The sequence below is a fragment of the Punica granatum genome, chromosome 6 (assembly GCF_007655135.1).
Source record: "Punica granatum isolate Tunisia-2019 chromosome 6, ASM765513v2, whole genome shotgun sequence".
NCBI lineage: Eukaryota > Viridiplantae > Streptophyta > Magnoliopsida > Myrtales > Lythraceae > Punica > Punica granatum.
This window is the reverse complement of record NC_045132.1, coordinates 25,555,810-25,573,179: the sequence shown is the minus strand read 5'-3', so window position 1 is coordinate 25,573,179 and position 17,370 is coordinate 25,555,810. Positions and strand designations below refer to the sequence as shown.

The window sequence follows — 17,370 nt, the reverse complement described above, 5'->3', positions numbered from 1 at the left end:
GATGATCAATCAATGTCCAGAGAATGAAAAAAAGCGGTGTGAAAAATCAAAGAAATATCATCGGGGGGTCTAGGTGGTGCGATATTGGATCAGTTGAGTGCTGACACAGAACCGTCCTCGTCCTCCGTTGGAGGCGGCTTGTTGAGGTCGATCTCCAGACCCCTTGGCCCAACCTGGCTCGCCTGGTCCCCCGGGGAGGACTCATCCTTCGGCCCCAAGCTCAACTGGCCGGTGTTATCGCCCTGTCCGGACCCCTCGCCTGAGGCCAGTTGTCCCAGCTCGACCGCTGGCCAGTGGCACCTCTTGTGGCCACCCAGGGCTTGGCCCGTCTCGAAGCTCCTCCCGCAGATCCCGCACTGGTGGACTGCAGTGGCAGTGCTCGGGTCTCCCCCCTTCTCTTCCTTGTTTACTCGGTTCGAAGCAGCAGCAGGTGCAGCACCAGCGATCTCGGTGGACGCAGAGGCTTCAAGAACCGGGCATGGGGAATTAAGCCGAGTCTGACGATTGTGAGAAGCAGAAGCAATTGTTCCCTTCTCTTTGTTGTGGCTTGACCGGTGACCGCCCAGCGCTTGGAACGTCGGGAAGATCCTCCCGCAAGTAGTGCATTGAAACCTGACCCGCTTCTGGTTCTGGGTTGGGCCTGTTTCCCTGCAGTTGGCTTCTTCTTCACCAGTGTTCAGATAAAGCTCCTTACTCGGTCGGGCTCGCATTTGAGAAAATTCCCTTCCTGTCAAACTCGCAGGTTGAGCTTGGACTTGAACACACTTGCCTCTCCTCACCTCAGTGTCAGCACCATCATCGAGCTTCGACTTCTTTTGTGGAGATTCAGGCACGAACTTTTGGCCATTAAATCCTGGCGGGAATTCATCGCTTTCAATGTAGGAAGCCACGCAGGATAACCTCATGAGGCTTTGGGCCGCCTCCGAGGTGCTCTGGCGGCCCCTCTTATCAGTCCTGGACCAGTTGGGTAGATCCTTCAACAGGTCTCTGCGGCCTGAGACTTCTCTATCCAAGCTACATCTCTTGGTTAGCTCGATTTCTTGATCAGACTCTTCCGAGGTAGAGTACGAGGTCTTGCTATGCTCCTCAGAGCTTGGAGGTTGAGCCCCTCTGTAAGTCCTCTCAGGATGGAACCTCATATGCCCGAACAAGGACTTCACGGACGGGAAAGTTCGGTTGCAAATCCTGCAAATCTGCTCCTTCTCCCAGTTTTCACTCCTCTCCGGTCCCGAAAGAACAGCTGCAGCATCCTTACCATTATTTGTGTTCGGCCTGAGGTTGCTTTTCTGCTTCAGTCTGTCTGTAGTCCTGGAGACTCCGGCGTTGTTGTTCTTCATGGCCTGAGTATGGATCCTTATGTGACCACCGAGAGCCTTCCCATTTGCGAACTCCCTTCCACAGAATTCACAAGTTCGAGTCCCCGGGCTCTGGCTCGATGAGCTCTCCTCTTCGGCTTTCGAGAGCTTAAACTTGAACCTTAGAGGATCTTTGTTCGGTGTGTTGTCCGGAGAGCTGGAATCTTCACCAGGTGAATCAAACTCTCTCATCTTCCGGATTTGGCAGTTGATCAGTATTTATGAAACAGCTCGCAGTGGCAGCTTGGAGAACAAATCCAAGATCAACCCAAGAAACTTGAACCGTGCAGTCCTGAACTATTCCGGATTTCCGTTCCGGATAATCTGTCAAAGAATAAAGAAGACGATAGATCACAGAGAAAATGAGAAACTCAAGCGACAAAACTGTTACATATACCTGGATCATTAAGATCACTAGAGCTATAAGGGAAGACAGAACTACCTGAAGAAGAACGGAAGAAGATCCGGCGCTGGGAGTGCTCGCGATTCCTTTCATTTCAATCCCGCCAACTTACGACCGAATGAGGATGAGGAGGAGCGGAGGACAAAGGCGGAGGATTTATCGGAAACACGGCGAAAGCCGAAAGGCAGCAAGGAAGTATAGTTGGGTCTGTTCTGGCTATGAGGGGGTAAATTAATTGGTTAATTGAAATTGTCCAAAGCAGAAGAAATGCAGCCAAGGAGAAGAAGATGAAGAAATCTGGTCTTTTATGGGAAGTGAATAAGTATCAGAGCTCGTAGGAAGAGGGAAGGACTTGAATTTTGCTTCTTCTTCTTCTTTTTTTTCCCTTCTTTTTTGGTCAATGAAAATCAAAATCTTTTCAAAAAAAGAAAAAGAAAAAAATTAATTAATTAATTAAGAGAATATTAAGGAATTTTTGATAGTAGTAACCTCTGGGGGTTCATTAAATTACCAAAAATATAACAGAAATACAGAAGTGAGAATCTTTAATTAAGCCTTTAATTGTCAAGTCCTTTTGGAAACCCTCTTTTTTGTGTATGGAAACTCTTGGCTTCAGTTTCTATACATATGATTTTCCCCACCCCCACCTACCCCAAAATTCCAAAAAAATTAAAAATCACCATTCAACCGTTCAACATTCCATAACAGACCCTTTTTTGAAAAATTATTTATTATAGAATAACTTCTCAAGATGTGTCCATTATGAATTCATTGGTTTGTCTTGTGTACGCGACCAAGAGTCACCAGGCAAGACCTTGTGATAGTTTTTTTTTCAGTGTCCTTTGAGCAATCTGATTGGACGGTCGCGAAATGGTATAATCGTCTCGAGTATGTTCCACCTCCCGAGTCATTGTTCTCGTTTGCCTTCGAGTTCTGAGGGATTTCGAGTGTATCTGTTCGATCCCGATGACGACGGTGACGAAATAGGCGAAGGAGCTAGAGATTAACGGGCCTTAGATGTGGGTCGGGTTGGGCCTTAAAGAATAGAGATGGCATACGAAGGCCAGCCTGCCCTTTACTAGCGGTGTGGAAAATTTTCATTTTCCATTTGGCACCTCGGAGTTTTGTGTCCAAAGCATTATGGTACTACAAAGTTCGTAATGTCTTATTTGTTAGGTCCCGAAGTCTTAAGTTCAGTCCATTTTGCATTCCAAAGTACGGACCTCACTTCTTGTGTTTACCCAATCCTAAAATGATCCGCTCTCTGTTTATATAAAGCGAGGTTACTGTGAGAAATTATGATCATAGTTTCGGATATTATTTCTATTCTTAATCGTTTCACGAATTGGGTTTGTTCCTGAATTCCCAGGTCGGATAACACCCTTGCTCATGACTTGAGTCAATTCAGCTCAACGTCAAATTTTAACTCACTATGTATTTTTTAGGGATATTCAAACCTTCGTAACAATGTAGTTGTTTCTTCGTATTAATTATTAATAATATGCATTATTCAGCAAAAAAAAGAAAAAGAAAAAGAAAAAGTGAGGTTACCATTTTACGATACTTGTATCTTCTTCTTTTTTTGTTTTTTATATATACGCCGAAATTAATTCCACATCGGTATAAATTGGTGTGGGCAGTGAGAGTCGATCTGTTCGGTAGTTAGACTGCATTTGAAAAACGGTGCAAAGTGCAACGGAGATCTGTAGTGGTCTTTGCTGTAGAGATCGGCGACGTTTCCACTTCATAGGTGCAAAATGGTCAAAACTCAAAAGTACAGGGATCGAATTTGTATTGCACAAAAACTCATGGTACAAATCATAATCTACCCCGACTGGCAGGTAATACAGTTGTCCATGTTCCCGCCAGCTAGCCCGGATCGCCTTCCTCGGCCCTGTAGGGCAGCTCTCCAGAACCGCCACCACCCACCGGAGACAGGCAAGATATCTATTCCGTTCTTACTTTCATTCATGATCGTGTCATTCTAAGCTTAAGCAAAAGCCTTCGGAATATTCAGTCCCGCAGCTGTTCTGGTTACACATATCTCAGCCTTTGATTCTGTCTAAGAAGAATGGTCGAGCTTTACTGAATATCAGTCAATGGAAATGCTTCAAAATCCGCGATATTTATTTATTGATACACAATTTATTTTCGAATTCAATGTATTCTCTGTTCAATAGACAAATCGAAAGGATGCTCAGCTCCGCTCTCCTCCGTCCTCGGGAACCTGTGCATCTTGTTGGGTCACAGCAGGCTCCTTTATTGCAATGCTTTTCTCTGCTATGAATTCCAAAGCAGATACCACCTGCTGGCATAGAAAGAGAGTGACCATACTGTGACATTACATAGATACGCGAAATTCTGAAACCGCACTTTAACATGGAACAGGAACGGCTTTGCCGGAAATTAAGTTAAAGTCGATGATTATCTGTCCTCGTGCATTGCAAGGGCCTGTTTTTGATAACGATGGAGCAACTTATGTGGAGACAGGTATGTGGAATGAGAACTTACCCGGTCCATGCTTAGCCGTCTTTTAGGATTCTTTGCGAGACAGTTCTGGGTCACTTGAACCATCCAGAGAAGCTGCTGCAGATCGTAGGACTTGCCGAGTCGGGAATCCGCTAATTCCAGGTACTTCTTGTTGCTCAGCAACGGTCTTGCCTGAAGAAACACGATTCGTGTATGCATGTTTTATGTGTAATAATTTTGTCAGATCTTCACACAACATGGATTTATCTACTGATCTGTTTCTATAACATGAACATCATAAAGGGAAGCTTGCTCCTTACCCAGTCCAAAAGACTCGTTTCTCTCAGTGCCATTTCCATCACGATTCGCCCCGTAATCAGCTCCAGCAAAACAACCCCGAAGGAATAAACATCTGTTTTGCTCGATACCATCCTGTTATCTGTGTATTCTGGAGCTTGGTAGTCAGAGTATCGAACCCTGTCCTCTGAAAACTTGTCGGAGTCATACTTTTTTCTCGTGATTCCCCATTCTCCAATCTGTCAGTCGGGTCAAAGTAAAAAAATGAGAGTTTGTATATCGGCAGTCTAGATGGTCATGGACATGTTTCTGTCAATCCTTACCAGCGGTTCGAAGTAGTGGGTTAGAAGAATGTTGTTCAATCTGATATCCATGTGAATTATGTGGTTCTCGTGTAGATGGCGCAGCCCTCTTGCCGCAGACAGTGCTATATTTATTCTCCGTCTCCAAGTCAATGGTCTCGAGCTATGTTCTGCATCATTTCAGTCACTTCAGTTTCCTGATATTCATTTCTATATCCATAATCTACTGTACAAACTCGCTTCATTTCGATATCTTTTCCTTTTTACCTGAAATGTGCTGATCCAGTGATCCATTACATGCGTACTCGTACACGAGTAGCCTGCTGTTTCCTTCTCCGCACGATCCCAGCAGCGTGATCACATTCTTATGCCAAGCCCTGCAGAGCACATTCACCTCGGACTCGAACTCGCCCTTATCCAAGAACACATTGTTCTTCATCTTTACTACTATTTTCATACCGTCTTCCAGCTCGCCTTTGAAAGCAGATCCAAATTCTTCGCTGGACAGGCAGTTTTCTGGTGAAAATCCTCCTGTGGAGTCGTGGAGTTCTTCATACGTGAAATCCCTTTTGTATCCATAATGAGGCCGTTTATTGTTGCAAAATTTACATCCCGAGTCTCCTCCCCCGATTTCAACCTGCCATGTCTGGAGGGGACCCTCATCACCGGCACTTTCAGTGGTCGGTGGATCTTCATTCTGTCTCGACTCATCCACCTCTTCTCGACCTGCCAATAGTCATAACTTATGCAGGTTAGTTTCTGATAACTACGGAATGTTTCTAAAGTGGAAGATCCAAGTGATCGACAGGACAGAAAATACTTATTTCTATGCCGCGTAGTTCTTTGCCTGCTGCGGATGGCTCCTGTGAAGATGGGGATGGCTCCTGTGAAGATGGGGATGGCTCCTGTCCCGACGGGGATGGCTCCTGTGCAGCTCGGGGTGGCTGCGCCTGCACTGTTTCCTCACCGTTTATCCCGTGATTCTGGACGGGAACCAGGTGACGAATTATAGTTCCGGTGGACTTGCGTCCTCTCAGTAGTTCAACTGAATTGTCATCCTTCATCTGAGATATACCGCACGACAACTTCTGTAGGAAGTACTTCTTGTCTTTTCTCATCTGCCTGTATCGGAAAATAAGCCGGACTTATCTTTCTGGTATCTTCACTTTTGCACAATTCTTGTCATGCGTGATGTTCCAACAGAGATGATGCTTATGTTCCTTTCTCTCTACAGTTTCAAACCTCAGGACCAGTTCGATATTACTTAACTGTATGCACTGTCGTGGAGTTTGTAGTAGTTTATCCAACAAGATGAAATGCGGACTATACGAGACAGCACGGGGACCTCCGGAAGCTCCCGATTAAGCCATAAAGCAGTGAGTTTCATTCATTGGAAAATCTTTTTCTGGGTAGTTCATGAATTATGGATTCGTGACTTCTACAGTCCCCTTCCTCTGATTCATTTTTTCTTCTGAATAAGCTTTGAAACGCTTACTCTGTTATACGCCTTGTTGAAAACTACCCGGGCTTACCGACGTACTAAAAACCTCATCTCCGTGATTTTTAGCTTCTCGTACCATCTTATTCCACGGCTTACATATCTGATTGTTAAGTTAGTTGGATCTATGGCAAAGAAGACCTCTAGGGAGCCCGATCGACCGCTCACAGAGATTAGCAAACATATAAACGAAGTTCTACATCAAGGTTCGTAACTTCACACTGACCTGTCCAGTATCACCCATGTCGCCTTCAAATTCGAGGCTAACTCTACAGCCGTCTCCTTCCGTGAGGATCCCGCAGCCACCTCTATCTTGAAATCAATCTGAAATCATCAAATTGCAGGAAACTCTTCAGTTCCTCTCATTTTCATGAATTTATGCTGCCTGGTGTCAATTTCACCTTCCATGCTATATTACAGTCGTCATGATCAAACTTTGCAAAGATTATGTACTTTTGTCTCGCATCGACTAGACGATTGTATCTGCTATAAGGTGGTATTCAGCTTTCATGACGTGCCGCTGATTAAATTGTCGTAACCTCACAACATTCTATAGTTTGTAGGTTTTAGTGCTACTCACCTCGCGAGACTCACAAAGCGTGCCGAGGTCCATAATTTCCGTGTTGCTCTGGTACTCCTGCACCTTCCTGGCTACTGCTTCCTTGATCATCTTCTTGTTGGCTGCGAACATCGAATTCGAGTCCACCTTGAACTTGTATCCCACTAAAGCACACATAAAATGAAAGTCCGATCACACACTCTTGTCTAATAACTAGAATGTTGTTCCTTTGCTAACTATTGTAAGTTTCGGGTTTCAAGAAAGGGGTCGCATACTCGGTGTATCGACCTGGTGAAGTACTCCGAGAAGGGTGATCCTATCTCCAGATATTAGCTTGAGCGTATCTATAGCCCACCTTATGGCGCTCGGGCTTATTAGCTCACTGGACGCATCCTGTATCACCACCACCCTGTGTTTCTCCATTCCGCTCGGCTATTTCGAGTTCTGATTCGTAAACTCCACCAAGGTACGAGGCCTTCGTTCGTATCCAAGCTAATGTTTCTATGTTACATCGTACATATACGGCTTCGTTTCTTCTGATGTCCTATGTTGGATTAAATAAGATCGTCGGTTTCTAGGGAAGAACTAGAAATGCCTTATGCCTTCGTTGTTCTCTAGAGAAGAAATTTCTGCCATTGACATTGTCTTGTTCCTACAACCGAAGATTCTGATGAAACCGAAGTTAGGACTGTACCAAAACTCCATATGTTTTCAAGCTGTCCAGAGACAATGAGCGTACTGGTCTTTGTCCCTTGAGATAAATTGCGATACAAGCGTCGTTTTCGGCTCATTGGTGGGACCAGCACTCGAGGCATAGGCCTTCGTGTAATACCACGCGGAGGAATCATCACATTGGGACACACTTGGACGTGATCGCTAGTGCGGGCACAGGTATAGCCTGGACAAAATTCATTGTTCACGTGCAAAAATAATAATATTATTAAGAAAAAGGGAAAAATACTTGCAATAGCACAATCTTTTGCTTTTATTTTAATTTCATCGTAACCTTTTAAAATTATACCATATAACATAACGTTTAGAGTGTAGTGTCAGTTATAACATGACTTTAAATTTTTCGTGAAAATTAAATGGAAGGCTAATGTGGGCCACACGTTGGTGAATAGTGGGCCTAGACTCTTGCCATATACAGAATAATTCATATTTTGACTTGTCCAGTGCTCTTTTATCCACATGACTCCCTCACCATCGATACCCTAATCTCATTACCGTCTCTTCACATACAAAATTGCTCTTTTTGAAAACAGCCACACCATCAATAAAATGAAAAAAAAATCACATAGTTCATTGCAGTTCATATAATGGGTGAAAAATTGTTAAAAAGAAAAAGGGAAGCTAATATATGTCAAATGAAATACAAATTTTAATTCCTTTTCTTTTATAGGAACAAAAGAGTGAAAAGTGTTAAGAGTGAAGAGGTCGGAGAAAGGACAAAGAGCTGAACTGAAGAGAAATTTAATGTTGCAGTGAGGCGAGAGATGTGTGAAAATGTGGGAATGAGATTCAAAACATTGATGATGAGGGAGTCGGGTAGGTAAAATAGCACTGGACGGATCATAAAATGTGTTATTTTGCATGTGTCAAGAGTCTTGACCCACTATTCATTCACGAGTACATCAATTAGCCTTTTGTTTAATTTTTATGAAAAATTTGACCTCATGACATAATTGACACCACACCCTAAACAATGTGCTACATAGTGTAATTTTAAAAAGCTGTGATAAAATTGACACAAAAGTAAAATGTTGTGTTGTGATTGATAAGACATCTTAAACAATGCATTACATAGTGGTAATTTTAAAATATTGCGATAAAATTAATACAAAAGTAAAAAGATTGTGCTGTACCATATATTTTTTCCTTAAGAAAATTTCAAATCGTTTACTTGTAATTTAAGCTGCCTCTCAAAATTTGATATTTTCGTGGGCTTGGGCCTGACTTTCTTGTACACTGGTAGACTAGGCCCAAAACCCAAGGCTGGCTGTTGGGGCTGGTTTGGCTTGAGGCCGGCCCACTACAACGCGGGATCAGGTCTCGGTCTAGCTGCGCCCATCTCGAATAGAAGTATGAATTACTTGCTTAAGCTAGCTATGCACTTCAACATCTCAATTAGATGTATAGCATTGGTCCATCGAGCGGACTGGCAAGACAGTATTTGACTGACTGTAATTGATCACATGATGTTTCACACCAGAAACAGGTGAAGCAAAAGCTTAATGTCAGCAAAGAGTTATGTGCTACCGAAAAGTCTCGTTTGTTATCCTTTCAATAATAAGTATGAAAAAAAATTGTATTCGAAACCAATTAAACTCCCTTCGATTGCTTAAGCTTTTTTCAAGTGGTCCTGCCAAAAGAATGACTAGGTCAGGCAAAAAACTTAAATTGGAATCGGAACCGGAACCGAAGCTGGATCAGATCGGATTGGATTCCACCATGGGCTGTGGGCTTGAAACGAGCAACCCAAAATTATTATTTTTTTGATGGGTAGGTAAAATATATATATATATATTTAGAAGAAGAATCAAAAGAACAGAATATCCAATTTCCAATCTAGGGTTTAAATTCATTTCAGTAAACGTATAAATACCAATCTCCACCGTTTCGTCATCTTCCTCTTGCTCCAGTCGCCGTCTTCAGTCCCGAGGGTTTTTGAGCTCACTTCACCTCTCTTCTCGACTCCCTCCGCGGCCTGAGCATCCCCTCGAGAACTGTCGAAATGGCCGTCACTTTCTCAGATCTCTACGCGGAGTCGGGCCTCAAGGCTCTCGACGAGTTTCTCTCCGGCAAGACCTACATCTCCGGGTAACTGATCCTCCATCGAATCTCGTCCCGCTACCTTATCTTGTCAATTCTCGATTTCGCACTGTTTCTTGAGCTTCTCGGATGCTTTCATGGCAGGCATCAGCCGACCAAGGACGACATTAAGGTGTTCGCCGCCGTTGTTGCGGATCCCGGGAGCTCGTTCCCCAATGTCAGCAAGTGGTACGGCTGTGTGTCTTCGCATCTAGCTGCCAGGTTTGTAGTTCTAATTCATCGCTTTCTGACCCGAAGTATGATAGCAACCAGTGCCGCTCTTTTATGCCGATTTCGTATCCACTGTGAGCTGGATAGTGCGAGAAATCGCGTTAGTAGAGCTTCCTTGTATTTCATCTCCGGCGATTCAGTGACCGTTAGAACAATTCGCTGGCAGTTATCAATTCACTGCTCCTCGTAGTACAATTCTGTGGTGCACGTACTGTATAGTCAGGAAGACTGAGTGTTACTGTTAATTGGTCGTAAGGACCATTGTTTTGTTCATTGAAGCTTCAATTTGCATGAGCAATTGTAACATTGAAAATAGCTCATAGGCAGTTTGTTCTTTTGTCGTGTTTCAGCTTCCCCAGGAAAGCCGCCGGAGTGAAGTTCGGAGGTGCAGCTGCTCCAGCTGAAGAGCCTAAGAAGGTAGTTCTAATCTCCTATACTTCGTTGCATGGGTTCTTCAAGGTCGTGTTTGTGCATGTGCTTTTAATTTTATTAAATCGGTAAAAGAATTTCAATCTATTCTTTCAATTTTCAACATTTTGGATTTGCGTTTACTTCCACGTTTTATGCTGTTGAAGGCAGGCCTCGCTTATGTCTGGGCGAGATTAGGAGATAACTGTCTAAAGTTTCTTATTTCTACAATTCAGTCAATTTGAACTGCTTTCTCTTGTCCATGTAGCAGGAGGCTGCTGCAGCAGATGACGATGACATTGATCTCTTTGGTGAGGAGACGGAGGAAGAAAAGAAGGCTGCAGAAGAGAGGGAAGCTGCTAAAAAGTCCTCGGCTAAGAAGAAAGAGTGTACGTGTTCTACCACTAACGTGCTCAATAGTTACTGATGAATTATAGGAATTGAATTTTACATGATTCGTGTATAGTCACGATTTTGTGAATAGTTAGTTGATCGTCATGTCTATCCAAATATTTGCATAACTATGATAACTCTAAAGTTGAGAAGTCTGACAGCTAATGGATGTGCTCATATAGACACACTAATTCTATACTAGTGAAGTGCCGCCTGTTCCTTGACGATATCTTCTTGCCCTTTCTCCCCATTACTTATTCTTCTTAGGCTGACATGACTTTTCCAAGATTCTGATGCCTGCCCATAATTTTCTGCTGGTAACAGCTGGAAAGTCGTCTGTCCTCATGGACGTGAAACCTTGGGATGACGAGACTGACATGAAGAAGCTAGAGGAGGCTGTTCGGAGTGTTAAGATGGAGGGTCTCTTTTGGGGAGCTTGTAAGTTGCCAATCGATCGCTTTGCTTTTCTCCCTTATCCTCTACGTGACCCTTAAGCATATGTTATCCTAATTGATCCCGTTCTGTGACAGCAAAATTGGTTCCGGTCGGCTATGGTATCAAGAAGTTGCAGATCATGCTCACCATTGTTGACGACCTCGTCTCGGTGGACAACCTCATCGAGGATCACCTTCTCACGGAGCCCATCAATGAGTACGTCCAGAGCTGCGACATCGTCGCCTTCAACAAGATCTAATAGTGTCTCATCGGTTTCCTCTGTTCTTACTATAAAAAGAAAGGGAAAAAAAAACCATTTTGGTGTGATGTTTTACTTAACTGTCATTAGTCCGGTCCTCATAATTATTTTTCTTTGGCCGATCTCCGATTTCTGGCCATTTTTGTCATTTTCATCGAAGATCGAAAGACACAGAACACTGGATTTGGTTAATGATATGCGGTATTTTTGTTGAATGGCAATACCTTGAAGACTCCTTTGCGAGCTGTTAAGCGTCGGTTGTGCAGGGTTGGGCTGGGCTAGATCTCCTATGTTTACTGCTGAATTGCCAACTATGCTACTGGGGGCCCATATTAAATGATGGCCCAGCCCACGTTACATTTTGTATTATCGGCTGTTTGCATATTGCGATCTAATTGTCTTATCATTTAGTGAAAAATTACTTAATGAGCAGGTTTTTTTTTTTTTTTGACTTAATGGAATGAGTCATTTTTTAGATATCAAATTCAGCATAGAAATCCCCTTAAGTGTGCATTCCAGCCAAGTTCGTTCATCAGAACATTACAAATAGCGACGCTGTATGTTATAGGATAAATCTCTGCTGCATCGGACCATTTCCGGTGTTACCAACTAACAAGAAATTCACCAGACTAAAAGTGAACGATGCGAGCTCAAAACTGGATTACAATTCCATTGATGGAATATGACTTGTTTTCCGGAAATGATGGAAGAAGTAAATTTGCAAACGTAACTCCATAACTTGCAAGAAGATTGGAAAAGAAGAAATCACCGGAGACCACAAAACCGCAGAGACTGAAGACCATAAGGGGCATTACCTTGCATATGGCCTTCATCTTCTCCCGCAAAGTCGAATATTCAGTTCACTATCTTCTCGGATGCTTCACGAGACCTGCAAGAGCGATAATTCCGGTCAAGAATGAGACGACTGGGAGAGATCGCATCTGAGGACCAGCATAAAGGAAAATGTAATCAAACGCCATCAAATAGTAGAAGATATATCCTCGAGGCATCGGAGGAGCAAAGCTTCGCATTATCGGTCAAGTATTCAGGTTTCGCTTCTGACCAAGTCCATGAGCCTCCTCCGTGGTTCTACTTAGACTCAATCATCCGAGACTGACAAATCAAATGAATGCCAACAATACGAAACATTCATTCTGGATAGTGCGAGAAATCGCATTAGGAGAGCTTCCTTGTATTCCATGTCCGGCGATTGTTAGAAGAATTCGCTGGCAGTCATCAATTCACTGCCGCTCCTAGTGCAGTTCCGTTGCGCATGTACTGTTTGGCCGATTCCGTCTTCTGGCCATATTTGGCATTTTGATCGAAGATCGAAAGACACATAACACTGGATTTGAGTAATATCAATATGCAGTAATTTTTTGTTGAATGCCAATACCTTGAAGTCGAAGCCTCCTTGCGAGCTGTTGAATGTCGGTTCGGCTGGGCTTGATCCCCTGTGATTAACGTTGAATAGCAAACTATGTTATGTTATTGGGAGTCTTTATAATTAATCAGCTAATTGCAATTACTTACGAATTAAGTTACCAGATATTCGTTACTAATAAATATTGATGTGTATTTTTGCTAGTACCGAACAGAAAGATTAAAAACTTGTTTGGTTTATAAATGTGATTTTAAAATTACAATTTTAATCTAATTCTACAAATAACAAAACAAAATAACTCATACAAAGTTAAAGAGTGAATCTCATTTATATTTTTTTTTTCACAACAAAAATAACTCATAAGTGGACCCCATTTATACCACTCTTTTTCAAAATTAAAATATAATTTTAAAATCATATTTTGAAATTAAACGCAGCATAAACATCTTCTCTGTTTTCCGGACAGTGATGACAAAGATTCCTTTCGTTTTTTATGGGAAAAAAATTCACTTATTTTGCCTACTTTTTTATTTTGATCTACTTTTATATTTTTATATATTTTTTCTATTTGACCCTATACCTTACATCAGGGGCGGAGCCAATTAATTTGGGGTGAGCAATTGCCCCTCTTGAACTTAGGATTTTTTTTAAAATTTTGATCCAAAACTATATAAAATTAGTATTTTACCCCCTGAAAAAAATATTTATGTGCTATTTATATCGAGGGACATTATGAAAATTCCGACTCCACCCCTGCCTTATATTGACATTTATTTTCATCCTTCCTTTTTTTCGTTAAGTTATACTTTTTTTCCCTTTTCGTAATAAACTTATCAATCTAGGTATTATTCACTGTTTATACATTTTAAGCAATCTGGCGATATTCTTTAGTAATGTATGCTCGAAGCATAGTTCACTTTGACGATTTTTAACCTTTCTGGGTCAAGATTTCTATTTTACGTTAATGCGACCATCTTGCCTCAAGCATGTACACATAACATATGCACTAAAGTGTCAAATATTCCTTCCATTTCGATGGTTAGGTTTAAAAAGTTATCTCATTTATTAATATTTCTCGGTATGAACTTGGAATATTTTGAGCCTATCTAATGAGATTAATCTTTTACTCGGACGTGGACTCGGTGGCCCGGACACTTGCGGGCCTACTATATCCCAGTGCAAAAATTGGCAAAGCGAGGTTCGGGACACGTCAGCATCCGTTGCGGACGTGCTCGAGAGAGTGAGACCCACGCGCGCATTCCCCCCCCCCCCCCCCCCCCCCCCCTTCTCTTTCTTCTCTTCCCTCTCTGCAATTACTGTTTGCTATTTCTGCTTGTCTGCTATTTCAGTCTGCTCACTCACAGCTTGAAAATGGAATGCAGATGCCATTTTCGGTCTTCTCTTCAGCTTCCCCCCCCCCCCCTCTCCCTCTCTGAAGCTCTCTCCGGTTTCTTCCTCCTTCTTCCCCTCTCTCTCTCCTCCTCCGTCGCCTAGACGACGACGAAGCCGTACCCTCCCGTTTCACATTCCTCCTCCTCCGCTTGCTTTCTCGCCGAGTTCGGTACGGTCTGTATGTTCGCCGGCACCGACTGTTCTCCTTGTCGTCGAAGCGTTGACTGAAGAAGCTCCGAGTTCCATCGCTGGAGGCGTAGGGCTGTGCTCGAGCTCATTTTGTTTCGGCTCCTCAGTAAAGCCACCACCGAAGCTCAGGTGTGTGCCGATGACTCTTTTTTTGTAACTCGGTTAAGACTTTGACGCTTGGATTAGGCTCCGTTTTTCCATCTCCGAGATCATGCCTTAGAGGCTTTCCTTCGGTTCCTGTACATGTTCTGCTCTAGGATGATGATGAAACGGACGTGTCGTGACGCTCCGATTTCTGATTTTTGGTGAAAGCTGTGTAGAGGTTATGATTCAAATGTTAGGGTTTTAAGTTTGCTTGATCACAGCTTTGGTCGTTCTGTATGGTGCTTGCTTGCTTGCTTTTGGAGATAAAAACTGTGAGAGTACAAGTTATGATTGCACTAGAAGGAGCCGAGTGGAGTACCTGTAAGGCAGTTAACGGAGTGTATCAAAGAACAGTAGCTCAGAATATCGGATGATATCGTAAGTAATGGTCTAATCCTGGTGATTAAGCCGGTGAATGAAGGATTCTGCTCTGTATTGTCAATTATTGTTTCGCAAGGAGTTATCCTTTATTCAATTTGTGCTGCAATAGAAATGTTTTGGTGAAAACGATAGAACAGAGAATCCTGTGTTGTTGCAGTTTGCTCGCTTCTGATATTGATGTTTTCTTTCTCTCCTACGCGGTTGCTCTGTTTCTTGAAGTATTTCTGCGGGAAGTCAGCTTGATGGAGTTCACGGGTCACAGAGCGAATCTCGCCAGGAAGTTCTCGATGGTAGTGCGAGATTTCCCACCGGGTTGCGGGACCCGTGCTTCTGAATGTAAGAGGGAAGAAGTCCCGAAGAGGAAGTTTCTCAGCACGGCTGAGGTTGTGAAGAGATTGCCGGAAAAGAGGTTGGAAAATCCTGCCAAAGAAGTTACTGCAGTTGTAACCTACAATCCCGGCCTCGTTGCTTCAAGCAGCAGTCGAATTTCTGGTGACCGTGAAAGGGTATTGGAGACTCTACAGAAGTTTCGTGCGATCTGCAAAGAGCTTGCTCTAGAAAAACGAGCATCATTGGGGCAAAAGGAAAAGATCACGAGGATTGACTTGAAAGCATGGAACAAATTCAAGGAGAAAGAGGGGTACGCCCATGGGAACGGACTGGTCCCTGGAGTGGTGAAGAAGAGGAAAGATGGCCATAAGGCGGAGCCCCTCATGGGAGGGGTCCCTGGAGTGGAGATAGGGGACAAATTCTACTACCGAGTTGAGCTGAAACTGGTCGGTCTGCATCGCCATTTTGAGGCCGGGATAGACTACACGAAGGAAGATGGAGACAAACTGGTCACGAGCATCATTGCCTCGAGCAATGCAGATGATATGAACAATGCTGACGAGTTGACGTACGTGGGTGAGGGAGGGATCTCAACTCATGACAAGTTTCATGAAGACCAGAAACTAGTCCGTGGAAACCGGGCTATGAAGAACAGCATAAGGGCTCAGAATCCAATCAGGGTGATGAGGAAGGTGACGGCTTCAGTCTCGGACAGAGAACTAATCACGTCCACTCATGAGGTCTACGTGTACGATGGCCTGTACGTGGCTCAGAGCTACCGTGAGTCACAAGGTGACCATGGCCGGTTGATCTTCAAGTTCAAGCTAAAGAGGATCCCAGGTCAGCCCCCGATTGCTCGTTACAGGGGATGAAGTTTGATTATAGATATCGTAGGCAATTAGTCTTAATCCATATGTCTATCCTTTTCTTTGTTTTAGCACGGTAGACTTTTCGTACTTACCATAGATGGCCCGGCTTAAGGCTTTTGTTACTACCGCAGACAGTAAAGCGTCTGCTTACTCGTCACTTGTCGAAAATGGAAACTCAAGGCTTGCCTAGGTTTGATTAAGTTTTGGCCAATGACTCAATTATCATGTATGTTGGGGTTAGGAATGTACTCAACCAAACAATAACGCAGCAATTAATCTTCCTCCCCTACTGGTGTAATCGAGATAGGAACTAATCAAATCAACCAACAAGCAGTAAAGTAAAACAACACCAAGAATTTTACGTGGAAAACCCCAATGTGGGGAAAAATCACGGGACCAACTCCGAATCAACAATCCACTATGAAGGTTATACAATGTCTTTCATCAAGGGTAAACCCTTGGATCACCAAACTCAAGAGAAACACTCTCTTGGATCACCCAAATACTAAATTCGTCACCCACACCGGGTGGTTCACAAAATCAGCTGAAACAGCACCTACAGAGCTCGAATAGAAATTCTGACCGTTCAGAAGTTAGCCCCACGTGTTGTGAAGCTGCTGTCAAAATTTCGTCCCAATCGGAGTTCGTTTGACGTCCCGATCGAGGTTTGATCTCCAGCTGCGCGCTGCCCCTGTTGAGCAGAATTCGGCTCTGCTCTTCCTTTGTTCTTTGTGCTGTTTTGCTGCTTGCAGCTCCTCTGCCGCTGCTGTCTACCCTCAGCTGCTACTGCAGTCTGCTGCTGCTTTTATACCTCAGCTGATTTGCTGAAGAATAAACCCTAACAAAAATGGGTTCTTGGGCCTATTAAAGCCCGATAAAAGCCCAATACAATTTGAGCCCAACTTCCTCCAAATTGGAGGGATACCCAACAATTTGCAGTAGCTTCCTCGATGTTACCTACCAAATAAAAGGCTTGTTCAGGAAGACCATCTAATTCTCCGGAAAGGATCAATTTAAACCCTCTAATGGTTTCTGCTAGACCAACGTATTTCCCCGGGGAACCGGTAAATACTTCTGCGACGAAAAAGGGTTGTGATAAGAAACGCTCAATTTTTCGTGCTCTTGCTACAATTAAGCGATCCTCTTCGGATAATTCGTCCAACCCAAGGATAGCTATAATGTCTTGAAGTTCTTTGTACGCCTCCAAAATAAAGAGCCTTGAATACTAGAAGAAAAGCACCTATCCCTAACAAGATTAAGT

The 17,370-nt window shown here is 43.3% G+C and overlaps 4 protein-coding genes and 1 long non-coding RNA gene across 6 annotated transcripts; 2 read left to right on the top strand and 3 right to left on the bottom strand.

Moving 5' to 3' along the window:
- Positions 1-89: 89 nt before the first annotated feature.
- LOC116212301 (zinc finger protein ZAT9-like) lies at positions 90-1,490 on the bottom strand (the record flags this gene model as incomplete). Its single annotated transcript, XM_031546859.1, has 1 exon — positions 90-1,490. A coding segment is annotated over one exon (1,401 nt), but the record flags the coding sequence as incomplete, so codon positions are not given.
- Positions 1,491-3,498: 2,008 nt separating this feature from the next.
- Positions 3,499-7,372, bottom strand: LOC116211700 (proline-rich receptor-like protein kinase PERK3). The gene is made up of 9 exons (XM_031546180.1): positions 7,159-7,372; positions 6,905-7,047; positions 6,551-6,648; positions 5,647-5,948; positions 5,094-5,552; positions 4,848-4,996; positions 4,548-4,763; positions 4,270-4,419; positions 3,499-4,063 (listed from the first exon to the last, which is right to left on the bottom strand). The coding sequence occupies exons 1-9, from the start codon at positions 7,304-7,306 to the stop codon at positions 3,956-3,958; spliced, it is 1,773 nt and encodes a 590-aa protein (XP_031402040.1). The 5' UTR covers positions 7,307-7,372; the 3' UTR covers positions 3,499-3,955.
- Positions 7,373-9,437: 2,065 nt separating this feature from the next.
- LOC116212023 (elongation factor 1-beta 2-like) lies at positions 9,438-11,650 on the top strand. Of its 2 annotated transcripts, none has more exons than XM_031546599.1 (6): positions 9,438-9,703; positions 9,800-9,916; positions 10,276-10,342; positions 10,605-10,722; positions 11,051-11,164; positions 11,257-11,650. In XM_031546599.1, the coding sequence occupies exons 1-6, from the start codon at positions 9,618-9,620 to the stop codon at positions 11,418-11,420; spliced, it is 666 nt and encodes a 221-aa protein (XP_031402459.1). In that variant the 5' UTR covers positions 9,438-9,617; the 3' UTR covers positions 11,421-11,650. The 2 variants fall into 2 exon arrangements, with proteins under 2 accessions (XP_031402459.1, XP_031402458.1); XM_031546598.1 differs by having other exon boundaries at positions 10,602-10,722.
- Positions 11,651-11,948: 298 nt separating this feature from the next.
- On the bottom strand, positions 11,949-12,949 carry LOC116212024. The gene is made up of 2 exons (XR_004157800.1): positions 12,817-12,949; positions 11,949-12,309 (listed from the first exon to the last, which is right to left on the bottom strand). It is a non-coding gene; the product is annotated as an uncharacterized LOC116212024 (long non-coding RNA).
- Positions 12,950-14,195: 1,246 nt separating this feature from the next.
- Positions 14,196-16,394, top strand: LOC116210067 (histone-lysine N-methyltransferase, H3 lysine-9 specific SUVH5-like). The gene is made up of 2 exons (XM_031543873.1): positions 14,196-14,514; positions 15,130-16,394. The coding sequence occupies exon 2, from the start codon at positions 15,153-15,155 to the stop codon at positions 16,110-16,112; it is 960 nt and encodes a 319-aa protein (XP_031399733.1). The 5' UTR covers positions 14,196-14,514; positions 15,130-15,152; the 3' UTR covers positions 16,113-16,394.
- The last annotated feature ends 976 nt before the right edge of the window (positions 16,395-17,370 follow it).

Excerpts from the sequence above, each read along its gene's own strand:
- LOC116212023 (XM_031546598.1), top strand. The coding sequence starts at position 9,618 with ATGGCCGTCACTTTCTCAGATCTCTACGCGGAGTCGGGCCTCAAGGCT. Across the intron at positions 9,917-10,275 it reads TCTTCGCATCTAGCTGCCAG|CTTCCCCAGGAAAGCCGCCG; the intron begins GTTTGTAGTTCT and ends GTCGTGTTTCAG. Across the intron at positions 11,165-11,256 it reads GGGTCTCTTTTGGGGAGCTT|CAAAATTGGTTCCGGTCGGC; the intron begins GTAAGTTGCCAA and ends GTTCTGTGACAG.
- LOC116210067 (XM_031543873.1), top strand. The coding sequence starts at position 15,153 with ATGGAGTTCACGGGTCACAGAGCGAATCTCGCCAGGAAGTTCTCGATG.
- LOC116211700 (XM_031546180.1), bottom strand. The coding sequence starts at position 7,306 with ATGGAGAAACACAGGGTGGTGGTGATACAGGATGCGTCCAGTGAGCTA. Across the intron at positions 7,048-7,158 it reads TCACCAGGTCGATACACCGA|TGGGATACAAGTTCAAGGTG; the intron begins GTATGCGACCCC and ends TGTGTGCTTTAG. Across the intron at positions 5,553-5,646 it reads ACTACGCGGCATAGAAATAA|GTCGAGAAGAGGTGGATGAG; the intron begins GTATTTTCTGTC and ends GACTATTGGCAG.